The sequence below is a fragment of the Jaculus jaculus genome, chromosome 1, assembly GCF_020740685.1.
Source record: "Jaculus jaculus isolate mJacJac1 chromosome 1, mJacJac1.mat.Y.cur, whole genome shotgun sequence".
Taxonomy (NCBI): Eukaryota; Metazoa; Chordata; class Mammalia; order Rodentia; family Dipodidae; genus Jaculus; species Jaculus jaculus.
The window spans coordinates 281124245-281149589 of record NC_059102.1 but is presented as its reverse complement, the minus strand read 5'-3'; the positions used below and the strand labels follow the sequence as shown (position 1 = coordinate 281149589).

General features: G+C 38.0%; 1 protein-coding gene across 2 annotated transcripts in view; it reads left to right on the top strand.

Annotated features, from left to right (window-relative positions):
• Crb1 (crumbs cell polarity complex component 1) overlaps window positions 1-25345 on the top strand; it is a 214155-nt gene that overhangs the window by 156335 nt on the left and 32475 nt on the right. Inside the window, exons 10-11 of one of the 2 annotated variants that reach the window (XM_045141128.1) lie at window positions 1842-1970; window positions 6301-6427. In XM_045141128.1, the coding sequence (XP_044997063.1) occupies window positions 1842-1970; window positions 6301-6427 (256 nt within the window). The remainder of the gene's footprint in view (window positions 1-1841; window positions 1971-6300; window positions 6428-25345) is intronic. The other variant, XM_045141129.1, reaches the window with a different exon arrangement.

The window sequence follows — 25345 nt, the reverse complement described above, 5'->3', positions numbered from 1 at the left end:
TAAATAATCTTCACTATAATGGCTAATAATCAATTGTTTGCCTATAGACAAATTTATTTACACTTTGATGACAGAATTGATTTAGCTTAACATGCTTTTATACAACTTACAGTTATAATATATCTCAGTAACAAAAATCTAAGACATGTACCAAAACAATATCAGATCATCCTAAAGGCCTTTTATGTAATAAGAGAACATTCACTTGTCTCTTTTGTCTGTTTCAAAGTATTTCACAGTGCCTTGCTAAACCTACAAGAAATTCTTAAAACCACCTCTTTTTTATGCTATATAAACAGAGCTTTTAAAAGAAAAAGAATATTTCCTTTATAAGTGACATTGCTTCTGTGTTCTATGTCAGTAGAAGTCATTATTATTTTTACAACTTCTACTGCTTTAAATTTCCTAAGTAATTGAGTCATTATGGAGAGGTGAGAGGGTTATTACTAACAAGTAATCCATCGCAGGACTTGGGCAGAGACATCTGCAGTGTAGACATTAAAATAATTCAGAGTTGTTCCCTAGTTACATGAATCTACTTGTAGGCATAACATGTAGCCATGTTCATAAGAACTTGTATATATCCTCATGTTTATTGTTGCTGGGAGTCTGTTATAGTCAGGCACAGTGATAGCTACAAAGTGCTTGGCATTTGGTAGGATTTTATATCCTGTGATTTAACATTTATTTTAACCTGCTTAGTTAAAAACAAGATAAATTTGGGATCAAAATCAGCAGTATTCTACAGTGAGTTGGGGTTAAGTAAGCATATATGACCTAGTAACAGTTCTCCAGAATGTTTTTCCTGCCTTGTTCATCAAAGCCAAGTTCTAAAGACTTAAGTTCTCAAAAGTACTATCTAATGAAATGCAGAAACTGTTTATTAACCCTATGATGTGCACAATACTTCCTATTTGCATTGCTAATTGACGTCTTCAAAGCTAGTTGGCATCTTGGCTCTTTTGAAATGTCCTTATGATGTCTTCTTTTTGAAGTAGAATTGATTAGCTTTATGAAAAGAGACCCATTTGTATCATCAGGTCCTGTGGTTTCTCATGACAGGAAGAAGGTGAATTTGCTCAGCAGTTCTCTAAAGCAGACACTATGCACATACACAGTGGGTCAAAAGACTAGAGACTGTCTTAAAATGTAAAATCTTTTAAAATATCAGTCCCTTTAAAACCTCTGCAGTTTATCTAATAATGTTCTGCTTAGATTTTAGCAATTCTTTGTGCCCTTCTATGTAGGTTCTTTACCATGTACAGTCTCACTGCTGTGCAAAGCAGCCACACACAGGCACACGGAATGTAAAACACAAGCCTCCTGGATAGCATCAGCTTGCATTCTGCGAAGCTATGAATTATGAGCAAGGGAGCAGAGAGTCTTGGCAGGGCAACTGTAGTTCAGCTCTGAAAGCCAACAGAGAAATCACATCAGTACTTGGGTACCAGAGTTGTCCTTGCTTTCCTGGCCTTTATAGAGATGCAATTTTCCTATGGCCTTTGTTGATTTATTAGCAAAGCAACAGCAAATCTAGCTATAGTGAGTTCCTGTTCATACTGAAATTTATTGCCATCCTGTGGCATAGATCTTATCTCAGGAATGAACACTGTGGAATGGAAGATGGATAGCCATGCTGGGTGCAATAGCCTTCAGCAGGACTTTTTGCTGAAGAACATGATGCTTGGGTAACACAGCACACTTCAGTATTTATACCTCCTCCAGACCTAGTACTTAATTAGCTTAGTATTTACTACATATGTGAACATTCTCAAAAAGGTAGTCTTCTTCAATAAAATGAATAAGATGATTAGCTGTGGCTGCTGTTTTTATCTCTCCAGACACAGCAGACTCCCCTCAGCATTCTGTGGGAATGAGAAGACCAATCTCACGTGCTACAACGGGGGCAACTGCACAGAGTTCCATGCTGACTTAAAGTGCATGTGCCATCCAGGTTTCACTGGAGAGCGGTGAGTCACATCAGTACTTTATGGGAGAAAATTCTGTATTGCAGAATAGTATGATTGTTTAGAATCCATTTCCTCTTCTAATTTTTCAATGCATTTGCCACAGGAAAATCTATCTTGAAATATAGGTCCAGGCAGAAGAAAAATCACAATGTAGGTCAAAACAGAAAATGTTTTACTAGCCAAGACTTCAAATAGGGAAACACAATTTTTAAAATATATAATGTTCATTTTTATTTCTTAAAAGTACTTCTGATTTTGTAGATTGCCCCTCCCATTTACTCTAATACACATTGTAAATATGGTGGTTGCTTTTGAAGTAAAAGAAAACACATCTAAAAGATGCCTTCTAGAATTAACTTTAGCTCAAAATGTACAAACACCTCTACTTTTCCTGAAAAAACCTTTCAACTCTTCTTTGCCTCATGCAAGGTTGGTCGCTGGTGTATGACAATCTGTAACCTGATGAAAAGACAGACTCAGATATGTGACTGACTGTCTTGGGGGAGGTGGGGAGGTTGATGTCAAAGAGAGAAAAATAGAATATTAAAGCTTTCATTAGATTCTCGTAAAGGTCTTTCACCCCCAAACCTGAAACCAGTACTTATTTTCTATAGACTAGATAACAGTCAACGATTTGCTCAACACTATTCCACACACCTGTCAATATCATCGCTCCTTCTTATAGCTTTATATAGAAGGTTTCAACATGTTCATTGAGGATATGTAAACTAAGAGGCTAAGTGAAACAAAAGTGCTCATCTAAATGTATGCTGCAGTGGGCTTGAGATGCCATCAAAGACCCTGATCATCTATTGGACCTACTAGCACAATGGCATGAGTAGATCTTTCCACACCACAGCTGAGAGCAAATTCAAAGTGTTCCTTCATCTCATATGTCAGCAAGGGTAAGGCAGAAGACGTCCAACTTCGTATATGCATGTAAAGAAAAAGGAAATTATGCCCCACTTCCCAGTTCCATCATGCTATGCCATGCAAAGATTTAATTCAATCTTTAGTTGACTTTCAGTTCGTTATGTTTTCCAGATCATACAAATATATCCTTTTTCCTAAATTTGGATAACTCCTTAACTACCTTCAAATGCTGGTTGCTTTCTGGTTTAATATCAATTTCAGCCAATAACATAATACACATAGAGATCACCCAAAACTTTGGATTATTTTCTCTGCTACAAATATTTCTCTGTTCTCTGATATATATTCATTTTAAAACTTGTCACTTAAATTCAAATTACTGATTTGAGACATGAAATCTATGAAAGTATCTAGTTTTCCTTTCTTGGGAAACTTTTCACTTGAATAAATTATTCTGTTACAAAATGATGCTTTATTTTTTATTATTTTTTAATTATTATTTTTTATTAATTAGTTTGTATTCAGAAAATACAGTCAGTTTGGTACCATTATTAGGCTCATCCATGACCTACCCCCTCCCCTTGGCCCCTCTTTGTTGAGGTATATGGATCATGCATTGTGGAGTTAGCCCACAGTTATGGGTAAGATAAATGTCTGCATATCATGACCCAACATGTGGCTCTGACATTCTTTCCGCCCCCTCTTCCACAAAATTTCCCTGATCCATGTTGGGTTCATTTTTGGTCTGCTTCAGTGATGAGGTGTTGGGGTCTTCTGGGGCTCTGGCTCTCTGGTTTGGTATGAGTTGATTTATCTCTGTGTTGATCTCCTTCACCCTTGTGCTGGTATCTGGTTCATCAGGAAAGCAACACCCTTGCTTGTTCGCCAATTTTTCTTAGTTTCATCCGGGGTCCTTTTGAGGTATGATGGGGTGGCCCTCTCCTTAGGATCTATATCTATCTGAAAAAGAGAAGCAGATTCTCCAACGGAGAGTAAGTTAGCACCAGATCAAATGAGATAACCCTTACTTTTTTAGAGAGAATTTAATAGGTGTAGGCCCTCTTGTACCCCATGATTGATGATAGCTTGATAATGGAGAGTGGGCTTATGTTTAGATATGGTTCTGACTTGTTTCCCAGCTCCAGCTATGGGCCTGTACCCCTGAGGGAATCAGTTAGCCAAATCAAGAGCAGTTTGTTCCCCACCATGGCTTTGTGCCACTATTGCACTTGTGTGGGTATCACAAGAGGTTATTTGCTGCTAAGTAGGTTAGACCATGAGTTGCTTGGACAGATATTGGTCATTTTCCCCCAGTCACCCATGTAGCACCCTCTGGCACTAGTCGCTGACTCTCTGGGGACTGCCTGTCTTCCAACTTCCAGCCATGCCATTCCATTTTACATGTCAACCACATAAGGTGTCTTTAGCAGTAGGGTCTTACCACTAACCTTTGGTGGGTCACAAAGTGATGTTTTAAAGAGTCAATAAATAATTCAGTGGAGCCTCATGGATTTATCTTGACTTTCCATCTATGATTGTCTTTTTATTTGTTTTTATTTTTGTTTTCTTTTGAGATATAATCTTTTCTGTAAAGTTAAAAATAAAAATCCTATAGCACTGTACTGGACCTCATTATTTATCTTCTACTGAAAGCTCCAATGCTGCTTATTGTACATCTGGCTTTTTATTGTTTAGTTCAAAGTAGAATAGTTTAAAAATGAAAAAGAATAACTGAAGAAAAGACTAGAAGATTTTGAGTACTCTCAAGACAGAGAAATGAGGTTTGTGCAGCATCTGTGGATATTCTTCTAACAAATTGACTTCTCTCCTGCCTGGTTCAACCTCCAACTTCACAGTGTCAGCCAGTAGGTTGTTAATGATGGACTGTGTGAACATGCTGGCCCACCCAGAACACAGAGTGCTTGGCATGTTCCTGAGAGTTGTAAGTTTTGCAGGGATCTAATCAGGGAAGCTTCCTTCCATCCCAGAGCCAGAGCCAAAAAAGGAAAACAAAATTTCTCAGCTATGCTTGGTATCCAGCGGGATAAGGAGCTGTTGTCCTTGGAATAAATCTTCACTTTCATTAGACCTAAGTTGCACTGTTCCAATACCTCATCCCTTTTCATTCTGGGCGTAGAAGCTCTAGTTTCTGACCCACACATGGAATTTCTGACTTTAGAAGGAGCACAAGATTTTAACTGGTTTAAATCAGACTTTAGCATTGTAGCTGCAGTGAGGAGGTTCTTAAGGCTAAGATTTTAAGAGTTCTCTAAAGTCCTAGAGATACCTTCATTACTGCTCTGTTCTGAAGCCTTAGCAGTGTTTGGCATATGAAATAAAAGTCTATTGAATGACTGGCTGGTAAATTAATCAATAAATATCCAAGAAATCATGTTGTTAACTCTGGATAATAGTATTTTCAAAGCCTAGAGGAAAAGATATCAAAGGTTTCCACCAGAAAATTATTGAAGAGATAGATTTATTCAACCTAATTTAAACATTACACAATGTATATATGTATTAAAATAGCACATGGTGAACCAGGAGTGCTGACCATGCCTTTAAATCCCAGTACTCCTGGACTGAGATAGGAGAATCACTGTGAGTTCAAGACCAGCCTGGGCTCCCTGAGACAGAGGGAGATCCTGTCTCAAAAAAAAAAAAAGTCAACAGCAACAAAAAAAAATCACATGGTATTTACCCCACAAATATGCATAATTTTTATATTTATTTGTATATGTTTTAAAAATCAAAAGGTAAAAATGTTGGTGTGAAATTAAATGAAAAAGGATGATGGATGTCCCAGGGAAGGGGAAAATCAAATTTATCAATTTGATTTATCAAAAATCAATTTACTTTAAAATTGATGATACTTCTTTTGCCATTGAAAATCATCAGAAATTTCAGCAATTCTGCTTGGATATTAGAATAAAGACTTATTATCAAGTGAGTTCTTCAATTACCTACTTTTGCTTATGTAAAAACTGGAAAATAATTCAAAATCTCCTAGATTGTGTGTGTGTGTGTGTGTGTGTGTGTGTGTGTGTGTGTGTGTGTGTTTCTGTGGGTAGCCTGAGGGCGCTGAAGGCTGACAAATGCAGCCTGGCTCTCATGATGCCTATGTGCACCTCATAAACTGGGCATTTTACAAGGTGGAAAACCCACTACTGCTCTTAAGGGAGAGACTGGTTTATGCATGACCCAGTTTCCTCTTGGTTTCTAAATATTTGCACCTGTTTTCTTGTTCTAATTAACTCAATATGTGTGCACATTATTTCCATTAAACTCAAAATTAGTTAGAAGAATTTGAAAGAATCCCTAAAAGCATCCAATGTGTAGAAAGCAAGTGGGTAGAAAGATAAGCCTGTGTTCTATGTAGACAAGACCCACTGTTTTTCCATTTTATAGCCTACATATTCAACAGAGCCCTGGGCTTCTGCTTCTGTTCATTCCCAAGGTGTGAGACAGACATCAATGAGTGTGCCTCGGATCCCTGCATCAATGGAGGCCTGTGCCAGGACTTACTCAACAGATTCCAGTGCCTGTGCAACGTGGCCTTCGCAGGGGAGCGCTGTGAGCTGGACGTAAGCGGACTGTCTTTTTATGTCTCAGTCTTACTATGGCAGAACCTCTTTCAGCTACTTTCCTACCTCGTCCTGCGTATGAATGACGAGCCTGTGGTGGAGTGGGGTGAACAGGAAGATGACTAACATTTGAGCATTCTTGTGGAAAAGCTACTGAATTTTAATAAATGTCATGTTTCATTTTAGGTCTTTGAAAAGAAAAAAAAACAAACAATAAAAACCATCAAAAAAATGAAAATACTTTCACAACCTATTTTAAGCAAATCACAAATACTTTGAGTCTATATAAAATATTTTCCCATTCTAGTTTTAAAAATGAAAAAAGACATGTTTTTACTATAACCAGAAATATCTCATTATTTAACACTAATGTCCCATCATTCTTGACATTTCCATATTTGAATGCTTTCTATTGCAATTAATAAGCCTGTTTCTCCCCACTCCCTTTTTGTATACACATTCTTTCCTACTGTAAGTTTGCTTCATTCAGTATAACTCTATATTCATGCATGTTTTTAATTCCCATCAGGTAGGTAAGATATAAAAGTGTTAAAATTGCTATAAACTATTTTATGTCCATGAATGTTTTCATTCAGAGCTATTAAAATGAATTATTGACAGCTCTCTGTGATAAATGTATGAGAAGACAGTGGGAGTGGGAAGTGTATCTCAGTGGCCAAGCACTTGCCTAAGCATGTGTGAGGCCCTGAACTCAATCCTCAGCACCACAAAAAGAAAAAAGTACAGAAATAAAAGAGATGAGAAAGTAAATAATACTCTTAATACTGTGAAAAGAGAACAATCTAGTAGCCATGCTCACACCACGCTTACTAGTATAATTTCTGATTTCATATAACCTCTTGTTCAAAAAGTCATAGCTCTTTATTAATTCTTTCTTATGGCATTTTCCATTCTGCACACAAAGAGAATACTTTTGTTAATTATTAAATTTATGAGTTTGTTGACTTTTCTATCAAATTTTCACTGGCTAGTTGTTATTTATACAAAATATCTTTTGGTGAAGTATCATTCCAAAAGAGGCATTATTTACATTTATTGAAAAGAAAAGTGCTCTAGACCTTCTGAACTAATTCCAAACCCAACTAAGAAGCTGTGGCCTGCTAGATGTCATTTCAGGAGCTACTCTGGATTGAAAACACTTAAGATCATTTATCCTTTGGATATTACCAAATACTTATGAGTCTTAATTATTTTAATAAAGTACTTTTCTATGGAAATTAAAAGGTGAATCTTAATACACTTAAGATAAGCAGAGGGAAAACATGACATGCTATGGACATAAAGAAAGCATGTTCTCTTTTACATTGCAAAAGATTTTATGTGGCAGATTTATATCCTGAGGAACACTGGACATCATTTAAAACTGGGAGTGACTAATTTTGCAATCTTTCTTTTATACTCATTTCCCTTGCATCCAAGTCTGCATGGATCCTACCACTGTTTTAGATGTACCTTACAAAGTGAGATCTTTTGGGGACAAGGAGCATGAGGGAAAATTTTCCCCCAAATATTTGCATTCATAAGTATCTGTAAGAAGTATTAAATAGATGGTCACTAAAGACTCTATGTACAGTTTGTTTTTTTTTAATTTTTTTTTAATTTTTATTTTATTTGAAAGCGACAGACACAGAGAGAGAAAGAGACAGAGAGAGAGAGAAAGAGAGAGAGAGAGAGAGAGAGAGAGAGAGAGAGAGAGAGAGAGAGGGAACGGGTGAGCCAGGGCTTCCAGCTACTGCAAACGAACTCCAGATACATGCGCCCCCTTGTGCATCTGGCTAATGTGGGTCCTAGGTAATTGAGTCTCGATCCAGAGTCCTTAGGCTTCACAGGCAAGCACTTCTCACATTCACTTCACATATTCAAATATATACTTGTAGACCATGTAACTTATTCCCAACCAAATATATCTGAAAAATGCTCACTCACAGTCTCTTCCTCTGTGCAATTCTGATGCCTCTATTGCCACTGTCATTGTGAATTGCTTTTCTGTTCTTAAAATGTTTTGTCATGTGATAACTAAAAAATCTTTCTCTTTAGTCTTCTGTATTTTCAACTGTGTTGTGGTTAACTAAGGCTTTTATACATTTGCACAGAAAAATAAAATCTTCTCCATCTTCTGTTTCTCTCTCTCTGATGTCTTAATTTGCTTTGAGTGTGCCTTACACAGTAAGACCTCAAGAAGGTAGGCACATGTGCACATGAGTACACACACACACACACACACACACACACACACACACACACAGACACGGCAGGAACACAGAGGGACTACTAGAGATCTCCTGAATTGTTATCTTTCCCACATACATCACTGCAGATAAGCACTGAAAAATCAAGGGTATGGTGCCATGCATTATTACTTTTCAAAAAGTGACCCTATGACTAGCATTCTTGAACAGCTTATTATACACTTGTTGTTATTTGCTTGCCTTGTCCTTAACAAAGCTGGTTTCCTTTGGACCTAGTTAACCTAAGTGACAGAAAAATCACACAGTCGTGAACACACAAAATCAAATTCTTCTACACCATAATTCCCCAACAGCTTGTATATACCCTAAGAAAAGAGAGGTTCATGTTTCTAGTTTCTCAGAGATCATGGCTGCACTAACCAGGGTTCTAATTCTGGCTTGAGTATCTTCCTCTCCTTTGTCAGTGTAGACATGGGAAGTAGTTTTTATCACCCTCCTTCTTACTTTTTATCTTTGTTTTTCTGAGGCAGGGCTTCACCCTAGCGCAGGCTGACCTGGAGTTCGCAGTGTGGTCGCAGGTGCCCTTGTGCTCTGTCACTCCTCCTGTCACATGCCAAATTCTTCACGGAAACTGAATTTCATTGGAAGACCATGCTGCCAGTTTCTGTATTTTAAAGTAGAAGCTATTTAGCTTTAATATGTCAAAACTAAAAAAAAATGAGTTTGGTAATTTAGATAGGAAACCAATAAAGATCAGAAGTTGGTTTCACAACTGCCCATTTTATTTCCAAGACAGATGAGTTTACTGTTTGGCATTACTTTTTTGATTTTTACCAACAAATGGTTAATGAATACCTACTATTTATCTTTCCTAGGTAGGTTCTGTGAACATAACCACGAATTAGACGTGATGATTGCCCAAACAAGCTGAACATCACCTAAACACTGTAGGTAAACAGAGAAGGGCCGATCCTCAGGCAGTGTCAGGACAGAAAGTGCCACCAGCCATAAGGCATAGTAGCAGAGCATTTTGCCAGTCTTAAAAGGGGATGTGCTCAAGAAATGTTTCCCACAGACAATGCTGAGGTGGACAGCAAATAGGAGTTAGGCTGTAGAGGAGAGGATAAGAGAATCTAAAAATGTTCTAGACAAGAAGGCCTATATAGGTTGAGCCAAATGGCTAGAACAATATGGCAGTGAGACAATGGCAAACCACAGCTGTAGAAATAAGTAGGAGAATCCTTAGAAAACATGGCAGAGTGGTAGAGCCCATGACTTTTCATATACTTAGGAGCCTTTGAAATGCTTCAAACAGAAAATTGGCATAATTACATGTACACTCTCAATGATCCTTTCAGCATCTATGTAAAAAAATGAGTTGAAAAGACAGACAAGATTGGACTTAGAAAGATATAGTTATGAGAGTAATGTAGTAACAGACAAAATGAAAGGGGATTTTTAATTATCTAATAGTATTGGCTTTGTTCTATAGAAGGGTATCCATTAACAAAGTTTGAAGCAGAATAACGTCATGACTATTTGATAGAAGATAGATTTGGTGAATAGTATTTTAAAATATCAGTTTATTGAAGAAATGAATAAGTATAAGATTTTGTTGACTCTCCAGGTTACTGACTTATCAGTGTGGCTAGTCCAAATGTGATGCCAAGAAATGAGTTTGAGTTGGGTATATCACCTCAATGTTCACATTATGTAGATAGATTGAATTTTATAACACCATAGAGCCATAGCCATTTGTGTTATTTATTTGTTGCTCTGTAAAAGTGTAATGTCAGATTAATAACAGCACACACTTATTACCTGGTTCCAATGCAGCAAGATTTCATCTAGGAATTAGGAATTTAGTCTCATCTGAGGATCTTCTGGGGAGGAGCTACTTCCAAGGATTTACTTCCTTATGCCTATATGAAAGCTTCTGTGTGTGTGTGTGTGTGTGTGTGTGTGTGTGTGTGTGTGTGTGTGTGTCTGTCTGTCTGTTCGGATGTGTAAGCAGTGTTAACAATGAGTTTCTTCTTCAAATAACTCTCCACTTTATTCACTGAGACAGGATCTCTAGTTGAACTTGGGCCTCATCAGTTGGGTTAGCATGGCTGGCTTGTGAGCCCAGGGATTTCCCACCTATGTCTTCATATTGGTGGTAAATTCATGTCCTTTCTCGAAGCCTGTGTTTAATATACTCCTCAAGGATCCCTTCTCTGCTCCAGGGAGGGGGGAAGGGGGGAGAGATAGCCATTCTCTTCCTGCATTGCTTTGTCACTTTATACCTTTTTCTAGTATTTGTTATTTGGTAATCCAAGAGAACACATTGAAAAGTATTGAGTAATAACCTTCTCAGATAAGGACCCTCTAGCACAGCTGGATGTTGACACAGAAACACGATCACACGGTTTATAACAGAGTAACCTCACAGGACCAACACCACCAAGAGATTCGCACAGCTAAAGGGGTGCTTGTCTTTTATCAGAAAAACTACTGCCAAAGGTATAGGTAAAACATTCAAGTAGTAGGTAACTCATTAAGGAATTTAAAGAGAATATGTCTGGGGTTTGTTTTTAAAGGCTAATCAACAAAGTAGTTTAAATATTAAACAAAGCAGTGGGCTTTTTCTATTTAAAGGAAAAGATGGAGGTGGTTAGAGAAGAATGTCTGCCAATAGAGGTGAGGATTTGGCAGAGTGCTGCCTGGCTGGTCTGGCAGCTGACATGACAGTTAAAGAAACTAGAACAGAATGCAGAGAAAGCAGAACACAAGAATAATGACATGTACCTATGCCTGGAAACTAGCAGGATACCAGTAAGGCATGTAAAGAGTGGGTTAAAAATTCAACTTTAAATCCCAACATAGCACATCTGACATAGCCCTTGAAATGTTTGCAAGAGAATTATGTCTGCAATAACAAGACAATCTTGAGAAGTACTCATAACACATTATTGTTTTGCTAATTTTTAATTATTTATTTTATTTACTTGCAAGCAGAAAGCGAGTGAGATAGAGAGAAGAGAGACAGACAGAGAGACAATGGGCATGCCAAGGCCTCTAGCCACTGCAAACGAACTCCAGATGCATGTGTCCCTTGTGCATCTGGCTTACATGGGTCTTGGGGAATCAAACCTGGGTCCCTTGGCTTCACAGGCAAACACTTTAATTGCTAAGCCATCTCTTCAGCCCTCATAATACATTCTTAATATTCTGACTTTCATAAAGACAAATGCTTTACCCAAAATAAAGCTAATAATGATAGAACTAATAAAATATGAGATTTACAAAAATACTTATCTATTGCTTTATTTAAAGTGGGAGAGAGTGTGTGAGAAAGACAGAGGGAGTATGGGCATGTCAGGGTCTCCTGTCAGTGAAAACAAACTCCAGATTCATGAACCATGTTGCGAGTCTGGCTCTACATGGGGCATTGGGGAATCAAATCTGGGAAGTCAGGGTTTGTAAGTAAATGCCTTTAACCACTTAGCCATCTCCTTATTTCAAGACCTTTGAATTTGCAAATAAGAATTTCTGTCAAATAAAAATGTCAAATGGGTAGTGAGGGATGACTTAGCACTTAAGACACTTGCCTACAAAGCCAAAAGACCCAGATTCAATTCCTCAGTACCCACACAAAGCCTGATGCACAAGGTGGCACATGTGTTTGGAGTTCATTTGCATAGGCTGGAGGCCCTAGAACACCTATTCTCTCTCTCTATCTGCCCCCCATCTCTACCTCTCTCTATATATCAAATAATAAATGAATAAATAAAATTTTAAAGTGGTAGTGGTTATGTCAGGATGTATTTGATATTCCTTTAGAATTTAGCATATTTGTAACAGCTATATACTTCCAGGCCCTGGCTCATGTTGAGACTGACCCCCATTTCTTAAATTTTCCCTTTCACATGATTTCAATTTTTCCACTTCCTTCTTGTTGCTTTGTATCTTGTATATTGTAAGTTATATTTTGTAGAGACTAAGAATTATTATATTTCTTCAAAATTGATTCCTGTAGCAGTCAATTAGCTAAATCACAGTTCCAACTCTGGAACCATGTCCTCTGTGATATGCACAGGAGGATTCTGTGTTCAGTTATATATGTAACTGGGTATCTGGCAGTCTGCTCACATCTTCATGTCAGAGTTTAGCTAGAACGTCAAACAGAAATTACTTTCAGAATTTAGAGCACCACCTTTGTAGCTCTCTCCATTTCAGAACTTCTTCACTGTCCAGCTGTTATGGTGAAATTTTTGTCTCTGCTTCTTCAAGCTTTCAAGATTGGAAACTTCTCTCCAGTTTTTTTTTTTGTTTTTTTTTTTTGAGGTAGGGTCTCACACTAGTCCAGGCTGACCTGGAATTCACTCTGTCATCTCAGGATAGCCTGGAACTCACAGCGATCCTCCTACCTCTGCCTCCCGAGTGCTGGGATTAAAGGTGTGTGCCACCACTTCCAGCCTCTCTCCAGTTGTTTTTTTTTTTTTTTTTAATTCAGTGCTATCTTAAAAATATTTTTATTTATTTGCCAGCAGAGAGAGAGAGAGAGAATGAATGCCAGGACGTCTAGCTGCTACAAACACACTCTAGATACATGTCCCACTTTGTTCATCTGGCTTTACATGGGAACTGGGGAATCAAACCCAAGTTGTTAATCTTTCCAGGCAAGTGACTTAACCATTGATCAATCTCTCCATCCCCTTCTCTCCACTTTCAATGAACTTGCATGCAGAAAACATTCTGGAAAATATTAAAATCGTCAGTGCCCTTTCCTTCTGAGCTCAGGTGTACTGCAGTTCAATGCACTTGTGGTTACCAATATGCCCATTGCAGCTTTGTTACTCTGTTCCTATTTTAGTTGTTATGTATTCAAATTCTATCTGTAAGAGGATATTTTATTATAAGTAGAAACTTTTTTTTTATTTTTTTTTTAAATTTAATTTATTAGTTTTCATTTCAGTGAATACAGGCAGTTTGGTACCATTATTTAGGCTCATCTGTGATCTACCCCCTCCCATTAGACCCTCCTTGTTATTGAAAGTGGGTCGTGCATTGTGGAGTTAGCCCCCAGTTATTAGTATGATAAATGTCTCTGCAAATCATGACCCAACATGTAACTCTGACATTCTTTCCGCCCCCTCTTCCGCAAGATTTCCCTGAGCCATGTTGGGTTCATTTTTGGTCTGCTTCAGTGCTGAGGTGTTGGGGGCCTCTGAGGCTTTGGCTCTCTGATTTGGTAGGAGTTGATTTTTCTCTGTGTTGATCTCCTTCCCCTTTGTGCTGGTATCCGGTTCACAGGAAAACATCACCCTTGCTTATTTCGCCAGTTGTCTTTAGTTTCAGTTGGGCCCCTTTTGAGGTATGTTGGGGCAGCTCTCTTCTTAGGATCTGCATCTATCTTTTTTTTCCCTTGTTGTTTCTAGTGCAGCTAGGCTGTCGCCATCTTGACCGGAAGTCTTTTTTTTATTTTTTAGAGAGAGGGCAAGAGAAAGACAGAGGGAGACAGAGAGAGAACTGGCACTTCAGGGCCTCAGCTACTAAAATTGAACTCCAGATGGTTGTGCCACCTAGTGGGCATGTATGATCTTGCACTTGCCTCACCTTTGTGTGTCTGGCTTATGTGGGATCTATATCATATTCAAAGGAAACATTGATGTTCCAATGAACAATTGAAGGATAAAGAAATATTTTCTACAGAAAGAAAATATTTAAGAGAAGAACAAATTTCCCTTCACGTATTCCAATAATTATTACTAGAGTATAAAGGTCGATTTGTTCTATATTGAAACAAAACACAAAATAAGAAAATTTTTAGCAAGAAGATTTCAAGTCAGCATTAGCACAAGCTAACATTAGAGCTCTTCATTGACATTATGCACTGATTTGCATCAAAATGAACTCCAATCCCTGGAACCTTCAAATACATCTGAGTAACACAAGAAATTATGTGGAAAACACTTGTACACTGACTGAGAGAGTGCTGTATTGAACTGACAGTTAATAAGCATTGGTAGTCAACCAGTCAAACAAAACTAATGCACTCTGCATATCAAAAACTTCTTGTGATTGTGGTGTGTGTTACTACTCCTCATGGCAGAGTTATGGCCTGGGTTAAGTACTGAAATTTACACTCACCTAAAATTGAGGGATGTGTAGCAAACAGAGTTAAATAGTTGACCAAATTCACTTGATAATTTAGAGAGAAGAAGGATTGGGAGAGGTGTATCCACCAATTTTAAATCATTAACACACTGGAACATGTTATACTGAATAAATGTTAAAGAATAAGAAATCTCCCTAGGAAGTTTTTAGGTGCATTGATTTATTATGCTGGTGTCTCTGAAATTGAAAACCTAATACTACCAAGTTTGTCCCATTTACCATCTGAAAGGTACCTTTATCATTCAGAGCAACCATAGGCTGAGTCTGGATGCATGTCATGTCTACATATGCATGCACAAGCTTTTTTGAACCAGCTCTGCAATGTTCCACCATCCATCATTTCTAGACAGGATCTGCAATAGAATCAAGCCAAGGCACAGAGCCAGGAAGATATACAGCAACTGGGAAAATTTATTTGAATAGTATTTCTTCCTTTCTTAAATCATTTGGTAAAATAATGATGCTAGAGAGATACTCCACTGTAATTCATACAACAGTCCCTACTGGAAGATTACGTTGATGTTCTTTCAACCATCATTGAAAAACATAGCACCAAAGTGTTAGACTGAATCATACAAACTTGCATAAACTTGATATTTTGGATCTGCAAAATGACCATTTCACATGGCTCTGTTACATACTAAGTGCCTGATCTGTGCCAAGATGCTATTTCTTTTAAGTTTTCTATTACTCATGCAAATCAGAGAATTCAAGAGTCTAAAAGAACTTCAGAAATCAACAAGTTCCCTCTTTATCTAAAAGATGAAAATATTAGGGATGAGAAAGGAGTAAGCTATGACAGTTTCAGATCTCTCACTTCTCAATTGAATACTATTTCTTCTGTTATAAGCTGACAGAGTAAACTCCATTTTCTATTTGCATTTGTGATCCTCACAATACCCTAGAGTACTGCATTGCTTCTACGTCCACGACAAATGTTCACGAATAAAATTACATAAAGCTCAGTTAATATCAGGCCTGTACTCATCAAACTATAGTTTGGGTATAAAGATGCTAAAGAACATTTATGACAAACATCATGGAGAACATGAATTATTATTAGACATTCCTAATATCTGAGAAGGTTTAGGAGACAAGGGTAAGTTTGACTTGATCTTATAATAGATAACCTAAAAGATGTTATAAGTAGAAGCGAGCTTGTATATCTACTATATTAATAAATACTCATAACCACTTTATGTAAATAATCATTTCTAAAGATGAAAAAATGAGCTTTAGAAAGGTAAGGTACCTGGTTCAAGATTTCACGCCAAACAGACCTCAGAGCAGCATTTGTTAAAACCGAGCCATATGACTTATTAGTATGCACCAATGACTTGCAGTGCTGGGGATGTTCCCCAGATACCCAGCCTTTTATTTTAGTTGTTATTTTGAACAGGATCACACTAAGTTTCCTAAGCTTGCCTTGGATTCACTCTGTATTCCAAACTGGTTTTGAATTCATAATCCTCCTGCCTCAGTCTCCCAAGTATATGGGATCATGAGCCTGTACCACCAGGCCTGGCTTTACTCCACTATCTTTAGTATCAAACTCTATAGATTGATATCAAAATAAGTTATTGTTATCAAATTGGTTACTTTAAAAATAAATTTAAAGAAACATAAACAAGAGGGCATATTTTGCTGTGAATTTTCCTAATTTAGAGTTCTAAAAGGCATACACAGATTGTTTTATAAAGAAATTTTAAAAATTCTCTCAATTTCTACCCCTGAAACAATCACTGTAAAAATATGGAAAAGGAACAGATGATTCTATTGAAACAGAATAAATGATATAGAAGCCAGGTTTTCAATTGAAGAGAGGCTTTCAAATTTAAAAGTCTAGGATGTCCCCTTCTCACTATAATTCTGAAAAGCACTATTTTATTTGCTTGCAGGTGTGTGTGTGTGTGTGTGTGTGTGTGTGTGTGTGTGTACCATAGTTTCTTGCATAGCAAGCAAATACATATCTGGCATTATGTGGGCAGCTGTGGAATTGAACTGATACCAGAAGGCTTTGTAAGCAAGTTCCTTTAAGAACTAGGCCAGTTCCCTGAAAGGCATTTTTATCTTTATTTTAAAAGTGAACACTTGGAAAGTTGAAGGGGTTCCCTGAATTGCTCAAGGTAATATGGCCAAGAAGCATTAGTCATAGAGCTTAACCAAGTTTACCATTACCATATTTCATACTAACAAAAGAGTTGGGGTGTATCACCCAGAAAGGGGACCAAGGAGTGAATAGTATGTGTTCTTTGTTATTGCAGACCAGACGGGCCAACAAAATCATCATTCCTTTCCAATTAAGCCAATGGGCTAGTTTCCCTGTTTCCAGAAAGAGAAGATACAAGTAAAGATGGCATAGAAGAGAATGACTAGAATAACACAAGGGAGGGACCTTGAGTGGACAGACACATCTGATAACAAAGTTCATCCTTGTTCTGCCTACATGAAGTCCTGGGCATAATTGGAAGTAGATGGATGGATGATGGATGGATGGATGGATGTATGGATGGATGGATGGATGGATAGAAGGTCGTGCCTATGAAGCCCCAGAATTTCTAAAGACATTTATGGAGATCCTGTAAATATGGATAGTGGCAGGAAAACTCCTTCACCCTGTAAGAAACTTATTAACACAAAAAATGAAGTAGAAAATAAAAATATAATAAGGAGTGGAGTCATTTAGGAATGACATAGTTCTACCTAGTTTTTAAGAGGGTTAGAGCTCTACTCAATTTTACAGATTCTCAGGGGTAATACCAACTGGCCCACATTTCTCGGGCTTCTTTTGCAGAGTACTGTCAATGCCACAGCAGTGTTGCTTTTTATAGCAGTGTCTCTGGGCTCTGAACTTGGCCTTTATAAAAGAAGCACCCAGAATTACATTCTTTCTAAATTTCAGTTTTTAGAAGCACTGTGAATTATTTACAAACTTTTCACTAATTAGCATTCAGGAGTGAGTAAATAAAGCACTAGATATTTCTACAAAGAAGTCAAACAAATGGTCGACAGGCATATGAAAGCTGATCAACAGCAGTTGTCATCAGCAAAACTACAGTGATGCATCACTGCACATATGTTGGAATAGCTATCATCAACCAAACAAAAGACAATGTTGTGGCTAGCTCCAAGCTGCTAGGACAAACATCCAACCAGATACTGTTTATGGGAAGAAAGGCTTTATTTAGGCTTATGAATCCAGGGGCCACTCCATGAACGGCAGAAGAAGCTGCTCACTTCCATAAATCCAAGCAGAGAGAAACAACTGCAACAAGCCAACACCAACACCTGCAAGCACAGACTGTCATGGGTCAAACTGCTCTTTCCATAACTTTGGGCTGAAATCATGATCTGCCCCAAACATACCTTGGGGTTGGACCTCAGGATCCACCCCCAGTGACACCTTTTCCAGGTGACTGCTGTGGATTTAAGTGGGAAGCTTAACCTTAATCAAAAATACTTGAGGCTATGGGGGACATATATTTACATTCCAAGCAGCACAGATAACAAGTGCGAGTAAGGATGGAGAGAAACTGGAGCACTTGTACAATGCTGATGAGAATGTAAAATGGTGCAGCCACTATGGATAAAACAATATAAGAAATCTTCAAATTTTAAAGATAGATCTATCAGGGCTGGGAATGACTCAGTGGATCAAGGTGCTTCTACATAAAACCTGACAGCTACTTAAAGCCAGAAATGCACAAAGCTGTGCATGCATCCGGAGTTTATCTGCTGCTGCAAGTGGTCCCAGCTTAGAAATTATGTGACATGGACATTAACCTTTGAAGCCTGTGTACAAAACTGACTGCCAACATACAACATAGAGAGGGGTTCCTAGAGGGTGGGTGTAACTGGCTGGATCATTTTGTGTTAAATGATAAACAAAAGTGGGAAATAACCAGGTAGAGGTTTTCCACTGAATTATGAGCTAACAATATCACACAGCATTTTTGTTATCTGCCAAAGCAATCTCACCATGGAATAAAATCTCCCTGAAATGCTGACTGCTTGGCTTTAATACTGGAGCTGTGGAAAGCAAGTTTTTAAGCTCACAATCTATTTATTCATTCACCATTGATTGAGGATCTTTAATGATTGATGTTTATTTCCCTTGCTTTTGACTTGAGCAGAATATTTAACATGGGTTCTACCATTTAAAATTGGAACTGTGATCAATCAAAGTGAAAATTGCTAGTATGCAACCAAATAATACCATGTTGCTGTAAAATATTACACAGCAATTCACTTATCTAAATTTTAATTTTCAAGAAAGGGTACACCAATTTTAGGAGATACAAATGAGTTTTAAAAATTACTTGTATTTGTTTTGGGAAAGGTTTTGGATACTGCTTGTAAATCCTCATTTTATTAAGAATGAATTAAATATAAAATTAATACTTGAGGAACTTAAATAACAAATGCTTGATTTGAAATTGGTAATTGTTTTAATGTTATGCCTACTTAAGTTTTCATAACTCATATTTATTCATGAAATATGTGCATATGAATATAAATGATTTTCCTCATAAAAATAAAAAAGGATTCTTCTTATACAAAGATTATTCAGACTTTGGCTATTATACTTTTCCTACAACTGTAATTTTTAAAACATATGTTAGTTTTTAAAATAAATTTTCATTTTCTATTTAAGATTAATTGCAAACACTATGTATGGTAGTACAGTTCTATAACCCCAACACTAGGGAAACTGAAGTGGGTGGTGGCGGTAATAAGTTCAAGAATAGTCTGTGCTATAGGGAGTTCTAGGCCAGCTTTGGCTACATGACAAGAATCTGTAAAGTTAAAAAAGGAAGAAAGGAGCCGGGTGTGGTGGTGCACATCTTTAGTCCCAACAGTTGGAAGGCAGAGGTAGGAGGATCACTGTGAGTTTGAGGCCATCCTGAGACTACATAGTGAATTCCAGGTTAGCTTGGACTAGAGTGAGACCCTACCTCAAAAAAATAACAGTAAAAAAGGAAGGATGAAAGCAAGGAAAGAAGAGATGAAAGGAGGATGGGGAGAAGGAGAAAAATCAAATAAGCAATCAAAAAATGAATTATATGCTGGAAATTATATGCACCATATAAAAACACAAGATATTTGCATTGTAATGTTTTTGATTACTTGGAATGTAAATTCATGATTACTCCATTATCTGATTTAGTTCCATAGATAGCTGTGAATACTTACTACCCCTCTTCACTTTCCTTAGAATTTCTTTCATGATCCTGTTTGATAACAAAACTAGATTGTAAAGAAAATTTGGGATATTTCCTAATGTGTTATTCAACATGGCAAACTCCACATTAATGCCTGAGAAATGACTGAAATCACTCTAGCTGATACCTAAAACTCAGGAAAAAGTAAAATTTTTAAATCAATGTGTTCCACTGATTTTTCAATGACCAATAGCCTGTGGATTATATAATAGATAAGAGCTGTTAACTAACTCGTACAATGAGTAACTTTACAATAACTTTTTGAAGTTAAAAATGACAATTTCTAACTTTGAGAATCATCTGAAGGCATATTTACTAAAATGAAAATGATAACATGTACTATGCACAGAAATTTGACCCATTTCCCTTACCAAATTCACAGAATGAAAAAGGCAAGTGTTGGTCATGAGTAACCAGTTACTTTCTTCACAACAGCGTTCTAGAGATAAGAAAAGCCACACTCCCCATTGGAGGAGCATTTCTATTCAGAAACCAAGTTCACAGAAAACCCATTATTCATGATGAGTTGGAATTTCATACAAATGAGTTCTTTGTTGAACCAACCCAGAGGAAGTTGAGAACCTTAAAGACATATTCATGACATAATCGTGAAGCTCACCATGGACCCTGCCAGTGTCAGATCTGTATCCAGGCTCTGTGTTCTTCTTCAAGAAGAGTATTCCATTATGTCAGAATGTGCAGGCTTATTAAAATCTCATGGATACAGACAGAGGAGGGTAATTTCTCTTCAAAGCAATGTAAACAAGGTTGGTTCATCAAAATCCATACTTCTTTAAATCTACCTGCTCTGAACCAATAAGAACTGACCTGCTATGACCATTTTGGAAAGATATGCTGCTCATTGATATTTATAAAACCTTTCATTTCATCATTCTTTGCTGAATCCAAGACACTTGTTCTCACAAAACAGAGGAAGGACTGCCTTGAAAGAAGAGGGTCCTAGAGATGAGGGATAGGGAGAGGGAACCAAAAAAAGGATAAAGGGATATGAACATGACCATTTACTGTCAGTTCATATATTAAAGTTCTCAATAAAAACATATTTACCTTCAAAACTTTCCAATAAAGAATTCTTTGCTCTGCCAAGTCATGGACACTTTGAGTACCATGCTCCCACACAGTTGCCTACTGTCCATTCTATCTATATCACCACCTGTAATGGCTCATACTTGAGGAGTGTTTACACTGAGCCATAAATTGCCTGGGTTTTTATGGACATTTATCTTATTATTTGCTCTTGACATTAGGCACTCCCTATTCCACTTTCCTAATGAGAACACAACAACATAGACAGGGAAAAATACCTTCTTTATTCTTATAAATTCAACTTTGCCATGCCTGGCAAAGTGGTGCTTCAGGATTTGCTTGAGGAATGAGGGAGTGGATGGGTGAATGGTATATGAAATACACAGAAGAAGAAATGATACAATGTTCAGGATGTGAGGGCAAAAATGCTACACCCAACCAATGTTTGATTCAGGACTAAAACAGTGAATAGTCATTTTCTTCACAGAACAAACAGAAATTTTTCTTTGGTATTTGTGTGTGTGTGTGTGTGTGTGTGTGTGTGTGTGTGTGTGTGTCTTTGACTGTTGAAAACAGTTTTTTTTTTTTTTTTTCCTCTCATGGAGAAATTAATTCACAAATAAAATTCTGTGCCTATCCTTGGGGGGAAAAAAAAAAAAAAACTTCAGAAGCCCATGGTCTTCCCAAAGAGTCCAAGCCCATAACATTTACAACGATCCCATGGCCTTGGGCAGTGATTAGCTTTCTTTCTGTAAGTGCATTTTTATGTTTGTGAGGGCAGAGAAAGGAAAACCTGGCAGACAATCATTAAAGCCACAGTCTTCTCAGAGATTGCTAAATAGGGTTTATGGCTAGGAGAGAAGGAAGGGCAGTTCAGGCACTAGCTCTCCAAGATAATTTGCATCAAGCAGATGGCTGAAGAGGCCCTTAGCCACAGGCAGGAACACTCTTCTGAGGACAAGCAGGCATCTCCAGAAGAAAAGGAGGATCCAGGAAAAGCTAGACACACTCGAGCAGAATGAGCCTCAGAGCAGCAGCGATGACTCGGGGATGTGGTTGGAGATTTTTCCTTTATTCACTAAAATTGCCAATACACCAAGGCTGATCATGTTTCATTTCACAAGTCAAGTGGTTTGAAAAGACTGACCGTGAATTTTTGCAGGGTTCTCCCTTTTCCAAAGGTGGTGGAGCCTGAACAGTGAACATGGTCTACTCCCTCCTCCTCATGGCCAATTCGTCCTCCCTCTAGGCCACCTTCCTCTGCAGTAACTGCTCCCTGTGGGAGAAGCTGACATTCTGGGCTTTGAGGCAGGAAATCCAATGTTCTGTCCTTTCATATGTCCCATGACAGTTCTGAGGACTGCTGGACTTGGTGCCTTTTGTGTTTTCCTTGCAAGTGAGAGAATGAAGCATCTTCCCAAAATAACCATTCCCCCTACATATTTGTTTCTTCAACCTCTCTGGCGACAGGAGAGACCTGTAGAGAGAGGTAGGAGGACAGAGAACCAGTGAAATATTATATAGCCTCGTACCACAGTCATTTCAAGGAAACTCTAATCTCAATGTGGAGACAAGGAAACTACAAAACACACCTCAAGCAATCAATCCCTAATTTATGTGAGTGAGTGAGTCAAAGCGCAGTATAAATTCACGGAAGTTTGACCAATATGAGTGACTGCAAAAGAAGGTTTTTTTTTTTTTATTTTTTCATGGAGGATATGGGAATTAAACTAGACCATGAAATATGAGAAAGATTATTTATAGGACAGAAAATGGGATTTCGTTCAAGAGAGAAATACAACGTCCTACAAGTCAGTGGGAAAAAGTTTTCATGGGACGGATGAAGAGAGGAGGGTAGATGAGCCTGATCTGAACAGGCAATGCTGGGAAATTGTGGGCTGTGGTGCGGATAAATTAAAGGTAGGACTGGATTTTTATGGTTAGACTGATGAAACTTCTGTAACCCCTGGGGGCTGGATGCTGCTGTGCCATCTTTCTGTGAACATCCCTCACCACTTGGGATTGTTGCTGCCTCCAACTCACTTCCTGACTAGAAGGGATCCCTCCATGACATTCACTGCCTTCTTGTGAGGGACAGAAACTCACACCTCAGAGTTCTGAAAGGTGGAAGTCCATGAGGAGGGCTTCAGCAGCTTAGGTGTCTGGGGAAGTCCTGCTTCCCGGTTCATAGATGACCTTTTCCTCCTGTCCCCACATCATGGAATGAGCTTTGTGGAGGCCGCGCCTCATTTCTGAAGGCCCCATTTAACACTATCACCTCGGGGTTTGGTTTCATTGTATGAACTTAGTGGGACATTTTACCTAATAAAAGCTTAACACCAATGACTGCCCCAGCCATATTCTCAGACTTACTCTTCCATGTCAGAACTCAAATCAGTGCTCTCAGTAAGCTCAAGTGGAAACTCCTCAATGCTCAGAAGTTTTTGTTGTTAAAATTCTGGGCATGTAGGAAGGTCTGCTTTAGCAGATATTTGCAGGAGTTTAGAGGACCTTGTAAACTAGTTTATTATAGCACCAGATTATTTAGCACCAAATGTGGCTTGCTAATTCAAAGTTTTCTTAAGGTGCAGTTTGTAACTGAGTATTGCATTAAGCAGTTTACTTTTTTAAAAATGAATCATTTCTAACATCATTATTCAGTAAAGTTCAGGCATATGAGGCTAGTTCATATTTCTCTCAGAAAACCAAAGACAATTATATTTTGGGCAGACATAATCAGATTAAATCTTCCTTCAGGAAAAATGTACCAATATACTGGGTTGGAAGAGTCTCTAGAACAATAGACTAAGTCTATCATTGTTTAGCATCTGCATCTTAAAATGTGTTGAGAAACTTTGTTTACTCACTTGAGACAATTGTCATTTTGGGTAATCAATATAAAATGTGCCCTATACTTAACACTGGGTGGTTTCAACATTTCTCACTAGTGTGATTGATTTTCAGAACTAAAGAAACCCGAATTATGAAACTGACTCCTAGCTACCCCAGAGGAGTTAGCAGCCCAGGCGAAAGGAGAGAGGGTCCTCCAGAATCAGAGCACCAGGTGTCCTATGGTGCCTCCTTCTGCAAAGAGTAGGACTCTTGTAATGGTGTTACCATAGGAGTCTGGGTTCCAGGCTCTTTGTCACTTGTCAAAGAAGTAAACTTCATGTAGGAACAGTTGATTTTGAAAAGTTTTACTTAGAAGAGAAACAGGAAAAGGTAGGTACAGTGCAGAAGGTGTAGACAAGATGGCTGCAGGCTGCTGGTTTTGGAGGTTCTTATGAATTTAGGGGTGAAGGCTGGTCCTTATCATCAGAGGCAAAGGGACTGAATGGATCCTTACCTTCCTTGACAGTTGGTTAGTTATATAGCATTGTATGATCGGCACATGTACAAGCCTTATAGTCCACAATTTTAGGATGTATATCCTATCATGCATACACATGACATGGTGAATGGGGTCTTCTTCTGCCAGATTGCTTCAAAGACAGACTGGCCCTCACTGTGCCTATGCCAAATACTGGCCTCTTCAGTTGACCTTGCCCTTCTCCCTTCCTATTATAAGGAAGTATCTGAGCACAAATCAGTCAGACATGGGAGGAGCTTGGTTTTCCCCTACCTTCTAGGGGTTGATGGTTGATATCATCTGTCAAGGAAACCTGTCCTAGATTGCTAGGCCTGTCTGTCAGCTAATCAGTTCAATGACAGAAAGCACTTACCATCTAATACTTTATTTAATACCAGCCATCAATAGTTCTGTCATTTTCACTTCATAGATTCAAAACTCTAAGGGTCAAAAAAAATGATTTGCTCAAAATCATGTAGTGTACCTAACCTAATATCATCACATTTTTTCTTTTCTTTTCTTTTCTTTTCTTTTTTTTTTTTTTTTTTGGTTTTTCGAGGTAGGGTCTCACTCTAGCCCAGGCTGACCTGGAATTCACTATGGTGTCTCAGGGTGGCCTCGAACTCACGGCGATCCTCCTACATCTGCCTCCCAAGTGCTGGAGGCATGCGCCACCACACCTGGCTGTTTTTCTTTCTTAATATGAACCAAGTTTGTAATTTATAAACTGCAACACTAAGATTGTCTCCAAGAGACTACCAGAGAGTTAACATTTCTGAATTGTACAATGACTTTAAAGTAGATATCATTACACATGCAAAAAAGGAACATTTTTATAAGACCAACAATGCAACAATGTGTAGGGGGCTCTGTTTTTTTTTTTTTTTTTTTTGAAAAATAGTAGAGGCAAATAAGAAATATAAATGGAAAA